The 8,625-nt window shown below is 39.1% G+C and overlaps 1 protein-coding gene across 1 annotated transcript in view; it reads left to right on the top strand.

Annotated features, from left to right (window-relative positions):
• The window catches only part of ift140 (intraflagellar transport 140 homolog (Chlamydomonas)), a 36,901-nt gene extending 28,759 nt beyond the window's left edge, over positions 1 to 8,142 (top strand). The window contains exons 19-30 of the mRNA XM_041815406.1: positions 232 to 409; positions 734 to 924; positions 1,066 to 1,161; positions 1,774 to 1,906; positions 2,095 to 2,238; positions 2,369 to 2,497; positions 2,625 to 2,807; positions 2,966 to 3,169; positions 5,997 to 6,209; positions 6,897 to 7,057; positions 7,197 to 7,338; positions 7,448 to 8,142. Coding sequence (XP_041671340.1) covers positions 232 to 409; positions 734 to 924; positions 1,066 to 1,161; positions 1,774 to 1,906; positions 2,095 to 2,238; positions 2,369 to 2,497; positions 2,625 to 2,807; positions 2,966 to 3,169; positions 5,997 to 6,209; positions 6,897 to 7,057; positions 7,197 to 7,338; positions 7,448 to 7,621 — 1,948 coding nt within the window. The 3' untranslated portion in view covers positions 7,622 to 8,142. The remainder of the gene's footprint in view (positions 1 to 231; positions 410 to 733; positions 925 to 1,065; positions 1,162 to 1,773; positions 1,907 to 2,094; positions 2,239 to 2,368; positions 2,498 to 2,624; positions 2,808 to 2,965; positions 3,170 to 5,996; positions 6,210 to 6,896; positions 7,058 to 7,196; positions 7,339 to 7,447) is intronic.
• The last annotated feature ends 483 nt before the right edge of the window (positions 8,143 to 8,625 follow it).

Raw genomic sequence — 8,625 nt, 5'->3', positions numbered from 1 at the left:
GTGTACAGGAAGATTTTGTTGAATTCCTGAAATAATTCTACAGTACATCAGGTCCGGCCTTTGAAACCTGAGGGCATGACTGTGGTTTGGTTCGTTAAACTATAAACTCTTATATCTGACCTAAAATGTTACTAACATACGTGTTATGGTTGTATCTGTTCAATAATACAATACCAATGTATTGAGCTACACATGCCCTTTGCTAACACACTATTTCTCCTCTCTCTTTAGTAAAGCCGTTTGGGAAAACATGGCACGGATGTGTGTGAAAACCCGCCGGCTGGATGTGGCACGTGTGTGTCTGGGGAATATGGGAAATGCCAGGGCAGCAAAAGCACTAAAGGAGGCGGAGACTGAGCCGGAGCCAGAGGCCCAAGTAGCGATGTTAGCCATTCAGCTCGGCATGATGGTAAGATATCAAAGTATTCAAATGGAGATAACACAAATTAATCTGCAACTCCTACTGTTTCAGGGAAATACAAGATACATGCAATGAAGAAAACATAAGATTGTAAATCAACAGAAAGGCCACTCCTTTAATCTATATTATAAAATGCATCTAGATTTATCTTCTCTGTTCTTTATTACAAGTGTAGAACTAAAAAAGAGATAATGCCACACCCTGTCACTAAAAATACCACAACCTCTGTTAGTTTCATGGCACTGCACACAAAGATCGTGGGACTTTCCTTAAAGATTTGTCTTTCCATCTTCCTTTCCTGTCCTCCAATAGGAAGATGCAGAAAAGTTGTACAAGAGCTGTCAACGCTATGACCTGCTGAACAATTTCTACCAAGCTTCGGGCCAGTGGAAGCACGCGTTGGAAACAGCAGAAAACCAAGATCGCATCCATCTGCGCACTACCTACTACAACTATGCCAATTACCTGGAGTCAATTGGCGACAAAGCACTCGCCCTGGCATAGTAAAAAATCATCATCCATCCTGTCCATCATAGATTTTTATCAGTGTTATAGACACGAGGAATTTTAGTACTTGTGTCTGTTTCATGTATAAGCAGTAAATACACTGGAAGAAAATGTGATTGTTGATCTTTTTGTTACAGTTATGAGAATTCAGATACACACAGGGTAGAAGTTCCCAGAATGCTTCAGGATGACACCGTATCCCTGGAGATTTACGTCAACAAAATGAGAGACAAGTAAGTCAAGTGTTTCTGGGTTTGGTAAATCCTGATCAAAGTATGATTGTCTTACTCCATACATACAAGAATCCAATTAAGATGAGATTTTTTTTTTTGTTTGTTTTAGACTTATACCGATCCTGAAGGACCGATTCAGAAAATACTTGTGCAATCTAAAATTTATATGCATTAGTTTTCACCAATGAGTTCGAGCAGAATCATTCAAAAGTCAGCTTACTTTAACTTCATGAGAGAATGTTACATAATTACAAGGGGTGAGACCAAAATGACAAAAAATGACAATAATTCATCGTTTTGGTATTTTAAATATTTCAGCCAGAGACTGATGTATCATTACATGATTGCGTCACAATATAGTAACTTTATAATATAGCAGCTGAGGAAATATTGTATGGTATCTTAATGTATTTATTTTATTGTATATATCTTATCTTACCTCATACTGCACCATCTAATATAGTAATGTATCATATCATATCATACTGGTTCATGTCATATAAATCGTATCATATCATACCATGCAGGATTGTATCACATCATATTGGATTATATCGGATTGGGTTGTATCATATGCTATTATGTTTATTTCCTGTCCTAAAATCCAATCAGGAACATCTATAAGTGGTGGGCTCAGTACCTGGAGAGCCAGTCAGACATGGATTCAGCACTGCGATTCTATGAATGCGCCCAGGATTACCTCTCTTTGGTTCGAGTCCACTGCTACATGGGAAACATTCAGAAGGTAATTAGTTTGCTCCAGGGTTGTTTTGAAAAAAAAAATGTTGCTGCAATTTGTTTTGATTTTCCTCTTGTTGTTTGCAGTTGAATTGTAGCTACTGTATGTATTGCAGTTTTCCACAGTTATAATATGACAACAGTAGGGCCATAAATTGCCCACTATTGTAAGGACGTGTTCATATATCATAACAGGCATCTGAGATAGCCAATGACACAGGAGACAGGGCAGCATCTTACCACTTGGCCAGGAACTACGAGGGCCATGATGACATCCAACAGGCTGTCCATTTCTACACACGGGCACAGGCATATAACAATGCCATACGGCTTTGCAAGGTAGAGTATTCCCTGGTATCCTAAAGATAAAAGTAAAAATAGTGCTTTGTAAAGATACTGTGTGCAAATGTCGTTTTCTCCTGTTTGCTTTCTTTCTTCCATTGCTGAGATGTATAATGTATTTTAACAGGAGAATGGTTTGGATGACCAGCTGATGAACCTAGCTCTGCTCAGTAACCCAGAGGACATGATGGAGGCTGCATGCTACTATGAAGAGAAGGGCACCCATATGGACAGAGCTGTCGCCCTCTACCACAAGGTCCTTTACAAATATTTGGTGTTTCTGAACCACTTATAGTTCAGATAATGTGTTCTGAAACTGGCCACATGATGGCAGCATTGTTTCAAATATTTAAACAGTGTCTTTTCTACCTTGTCCACTGTAGGCTGGTTATTTCTCCAAAGCTCTGGAGCTGGCGTTCACCACCCAACAGTTCTCTGCACTTCAAATGATTGCTGAGGATCTGAATGAGACCTCGGACCCAGCACTCCTCGCACGCTGCTCTGACTTCTTCATCACACACTCCCAGTATGACAAGGCTGTGGAGTTACTGGTCGCAGCCAAAAAGGTACCAACTTCTTACATAACATTATCTCAATATGGAGCTCATAAATGTATTCTTCTTTTTTTTCCCAGGAGTTTTATGGCAGTTGACATTCATGTACCTGTTGCAGTATTGCCCTGTTGTGCACACTAATGTGTATACCTTTAATTTGTGTATGAAAGTACCACCAGGCTCTGGAGGTGTGCGTGAGCCAGAACTTGACCATTACAGACGAGCTGGCAGAGCGAATGAAGATCACTGATTCTAACGACCTGTCTGAAGAAGCCCGAAAGGAGCTGCTGGAGAGGATCGCTGACTGCTGCATGCGCCAGGGAAATTACCACCTCGCTACCAAGAAATACACACAGGCGGGAAACAGGCTCAAGGTAGAAATGCAATGTGTGATCCATCATCAGACTTACCCCAATTCCAAAAAAGCTGGGGCACTTTAAAATGTCAATGAAAATGGAATGCAATGGTTTGAACTCATTTTGAATTTGATGGCAGCAACACATCTCAAAACGGAGCCATGTTTACAACCTGGGAACATCTGGGAAATTAGGAGACCAGTACCTGGAGTTTTTGGAGTCTCATTCTTGTCTGATGTAGGATTCTAGTAGCTCAACAGTCCTGCATCTTCTTTGCCAGATTTTTGCTTTATAATGTGCCAAATGTTTTCTATTGTTGTAAGGTCTGGACTGCAGGCAGCCCCCCCCAGCACTCTTCTACTGTGAAGCCATGCTGTTGTGAAGGATGTGGTACGTGGTTTAGTACTGTCTTGATGCAATATGCAAGGCCTTCCCTGAAGGAGGCTCTTGAGCTGCTTGTGGCTCTTTAGTGACCAATTGCTGCTCTTTTAAGGCTACTTTGAAAAAATAATCCTCCTAAAAACTTTTAGGTAAAGGTAAACTCTTTCATCAGTAAATATTCATTGTGAGTCACATCAATAAATCTGTTTTCCACAAAAAAAGAAGACAGGCTTTAATTTCAAAATTGAAATGAAAACTTTATTTTCCTTTAAGTCTGTGTATTATTACCGTCCGGTGCACATGCAGAGCCACGTGCACAAGAGAAAGATAGCAGAGGAAGTGCTGTCTTGTGTTCAAATTGAAGCTTCTTTTGTTGTTGTTTTGGCAATTTCCTTCGGTCACATCCTGCCAATGTTCTTCAAGACTCTTATTTTATGATGATTATTGTCATCATCATCAACAAGCAAAAACTGAATCACATGTTGAGATAAAGTAATATCTAGAGAAACTTATCCAAATGTGTTTTTTTATTTGATCTTTAATATACTACTGATAATAAATTCTGTCAAAAAAGCATAAACATAAAACCAAAGCTACAAAATGAGGTAGGGCGGAGTGATGTGTCTGGGAGAACTTCATAAGTGAGGCAGGGCTGGTTTTAGTCATTTGGAGGCCCAGGGCAAAAATCAATATGAGACCCCTCCCCTTTAGTTAAAAGCATTAAAAAAAGAGTGGAAAAAATAGAAGGCATTTCTTTTTAAGTTAACAGAGCCACAGAACTACTATATGTCCAAATAGGAGATACAAACAACTGAACAGCCAACCATAATTCATCAGCGCTTTGAAAAGAATCTCCTAGCTCAAACTTGGCACATTGTAATATTTTAACAAGCCTGTAGGCCAAGTACATAATTAAAAAATATATGCTTATTATCAGAGATATATCCTTTTTTTGACATAAACAGAAATATTAAGTAGCCCATTGTATTCCGTTTAACCACACAATAATCCACCAATTTGTTTCTTTCCATTCCAATGATGGATCAGTTGATCTATGGATCAACCTTACATCTCCATTTTGGATTGCAGGCTTTTGAACTGTGTGCTGACAACAAGCTGGATGGTCCTCTCCTCTGTAGTCTTCAGGACATGGCATCCATGGTTTTCAAAAGGAATTTCACATTTCAATTCATCTGACCACAGAACAGTTTTCTATTTTGCCTCAGTCCATTTTAAGTGAGCTTTGGCCCAGAGAAGACAGCGGTGTATCTGGATCTTGTTCAAATATGGCTTTTTCTTTGCATGATACAACTTTAAAGGGAACATATTTTACTCTTTTAAGACAAGTTTATATCAGTCTCAGAGGTCCCCAAAACATGCTCGTGAAGCTTGTTGCTAAAAAAAAAAAAAACTCTGGTATATGATTTTTGTATGTCTAAAAAAACCCTCTGTTTCAGCCCTGCTCAGAACGAGCTGTTTCTTTGTCTGTGGCTTTAAATGTTACTGAGCTGTCTCCCTCCGCCCCTCTCAGGAAATGGATGTGGCTCTCCTGATCCTCCTCTCAGCTGGCAACTGGATCAGGAGAGGAGGGCGGGACTTTTCTTCCAGCGGGAAGGGCCAACTGAACCTGGGGGTAGTGCTAACTCCCCACATGACATCATGAGTGGAAAATCTGAGAACGGCTTGTTTTAGCACACATTTTCTGAAGGGGGGGAGTCCTGGTACTTGAGGGGATTGTGGACAGCCCAGGGGCACATATTTATGTTAGAAAAGCCTGAAAAGGTGATTTTTGCATAATGTGTCCCCTTTAAGTTGCATTTGTGGATGCCACAACAAACTATGCTGACAGGCAATGCCACCTGGAAGTGTTCCTGAGCCCATGCAGTGAGCTAAGTAGAGAATCATGCCTAATTGTATGCATATTATGTAGTGTAGTTGGCAGGATATTCAAAGTCTTTGCATTTTTATGTGAAGGAGTATTTTTTTTAATTCTCTACAGTTTTAGACACATTTTTTTGGAGATTGGTGAATCTTTACTTTTGAAAGACTGTGCCTCTCTTAAATGATCCTGTTTACCCAGTCTGTTACGGACCTGTTGACAACTAATTAGTTGCAAAAAGCTCCTCCAGCTGTTTTTCATTTTATCCACTTACTTTTCCAGCCTTGTTGCCTGTCCCTACTTTTTTGAGATGTGTTGCTGCTATCAATTTCCAAATGAGCTAATATTTTTCATTAAATTGTAAAATGTCTAGGGTTCAACATTCAATGTGTTGTGTATGTACTATTGAGAATGAAATATGGGTTTAAGAGATTTGCATATCATTTCATTCAGTTTTTCTTACATTTTAAACAGCTCCCCAACTTTTTTGGAATTTGGGTTTTAGAATGATTTAAACTTCTAAAGTAAAATATTTCAGCATTCAACCATAGACATCTGTTTATGTTTTATATATTTTTCAAACAGGCCATGAGGGCACTCCTGAAGTCAGGCGATACAGAGAAGATCGTATACTTTGCCAACGTTTGTCGCCAAAAGGAGCTCTTCATCATGGCTGCCAACTACCTTCAGTCTCTGGACTGGCAGAAAAATCCAGAAATCCTGAAGACAATCATTGGCTTTTACACCAAAGGAAGGGCACCAGATCTGCTTGCTGGCTTCTATGAAGCATGTGCCCAGGTAGAGCAGCATGCTGTTAAAGAGTAAATTCTCATATTATTTATTAATTGACAATAGTTTTGGGTTAGGGTAGGTCTGTGATGATAAACAAGATATTCTGTGAGTGGAATTTCGTTTTGGAAACATACATTTTTAAGCACAAAGGCATGAAAAACACATTTTTGTTTAACTCCAGTCCCATGATAAGGAGATAATTTCTCAGGAACTTAAGAAAAAAAGCGTAATATTATCATTGTTTATATTATCATTGTTAAATGCCTAAAACATTGAAATACATGAGTAAAGATTTTGATAACATAACCAAATTTACATGTTGTCAGAGGAAAACTGAGTCCTCTTGGGGCTTCCATTGATTGTTACATATACATAATCTAATTTAGTGTTTTTAAAAAATGTATGAGGTAACTAGAAAAGCACTCGGAGAGCGCAGACCTCCGCCATTAGCCCCATCTCCCTAGGGGAAAGAATCTTTTAAAAAAATTCCTGGATCCACACGGTGATCCGGATCACTCCCAAAATCTAATCAGTTCTTCCTTATGCCATTTCTGACATTTCCTAAAAATTTCATCAAAATCCCGTCCATAACTTTTTGAGTTATGTTGCTAACAAACTAACAAACCCTGCCGATCACATAACCTCCTTGGCGGAGGAAAAAATAATCAGTAAACAACTTTCCTCACTCTTAAGGTGGAGATTGATGATTACCAGAACTATGAAAAGGCACTGGATGCTTTGACTGAAGCGTTCAAGTGCCTCTCAAAAGTAAAGGACCCTGGACAACATGAAGCGAGACTGGCAGACCTGCAGAGTAAAGTCACCCTTATTAAGAAGTTTGTCCATGCACGCAGGTAAGAAGATGGAAGAAAATAGAAGTTGAACTTGTTCTTGGTCTCTTTATAAGTTTCTGTTTTTCCTTTCAAAGTGGATTTGTTATTGTCTGGCTTTGGTCTTCAGGGTAGGTTCAAAACTTGTGTCTGTTGTCTGCAGGTTGTACACAGAGGACCCTGGTGAGGCGGTGGGGTTATGTGAATCCCTGCTAGAGGAGCCAGAGTTGGACCCTGCTGTCAGGATTGGAGATGTGTTTGGTTTCCTGGTGGAGCACCACTGCCAGCAGGGCAACTTCAAAGTAGTGAGTAGCCTCTATTTTCTACATTTTTGTCAGCATCTCAAAATGCCTGGCTTTCCACTAAATAAAGTCCTTGGAGACACATTCAGCTCTTCATTTCTCTCTTCTCCAGGCTTGCCGTAAGCTTGAGGAGCTCCAGAAACTTTTGCCAGGGCAGAATGTCAAGTACTATATTAGCCAGGCCAGCCTGGAAGCCCTGAACAAACACATGGACCCACCGATGGATAGAGGTGACAGCAACCATAATGCGAGGGAGGACGATGAAGTGGAAGAGGACTTATCCTAATAAAGCCTCACTTCTGTTTTTAATATGTATTTTCATGTATTTGTATTGAAATGCTGTTAAAGAAAGCACTTGGTCATGATGGATTGGACGATCACTGTGAAAAACAAAAAAGAGAGAAAGAAGAAAGTTACAGTACGACAACATGAGGATACTCAAAATGTCCCACTCATCTTAATATGAGGGGAAAAGGTTAAACACCTAGACCTTAGATCAAATGTTCAGAGTATTAAATGCAATTATTATTACAGCCTTATAGAAGAATTTACATCTGGTTCTGGCTCTGAATATGGAGGATTACCGTGTGCTCATGTGGTTTACATTTAGAATTTTCACAATGTATAAATTGTAAATATAATGATAATAATACTTAAGTGTCAAAAGTTGTACCCATGTAAAGAATTTTGCAGCTGTTTTTGATAACGTGTCACTTTTTATAGCAATGGCATTGTGAATTTTGTTTTACATTTTCACTGTTTCTATACATTGAAAAGTTACTATAATAAAACATTTATTAAATTTAATTGTTTGAAATGACCTGTAAGGTCTTACCAGGGGGGTTCTCTCTTTAAAAATAAGTCATTACAGTTCTTTTCAAGGAGAGGTGACTGTCACATTGGTTTATTTGATTGCTTTAAGACTTCAAGGAGTTCAACCAGAGGCAGATAGAATGAGTAGGATGAGGGAGGAGATAAAAGCAGGGACAGAGAGCAAGATGAGGATGGAGAACAAATTAGGAATTAGTACTGGCCTTTTCTTTTTTAAATAGCATGTTTTATTAAGAATGCAGACAAATTTAACATCAGTGGATTCAGCTAGCCCATATTATGAGACTAAATGAATTTGAAAATATTGAGCTGAATACCTTAATTCACAATTTTTCCTGGTTGTTAATGCACAGTTATGGGGAAGGTTAAGGACAGTGTGTTAATGATAGAAAGCAATGTGCCTCCACTCTGGCCCTGCCCAATAAATCCTCACCCTGAGGGTTTGAAAAACTTTCTAGA

This window comes from Cheilinus undulatus, linkage group 20, assembly GCF_018320785.1.
Source record: "Cheilinus undulatus linkage group 20, ASM1832078v1, whole genome shotgun sequence".
Taxonomy (NCBI): Eukaryota; Metazoa; Chordata; class Actinopteri; order Labriformes; family Labridae; genus Cheilinus; species Cheilinus undulatus.
Note: the sequence above shows the minus strand (reverse complement) of the source record. Positions and strands in the feature narration are given on the sequence as shown.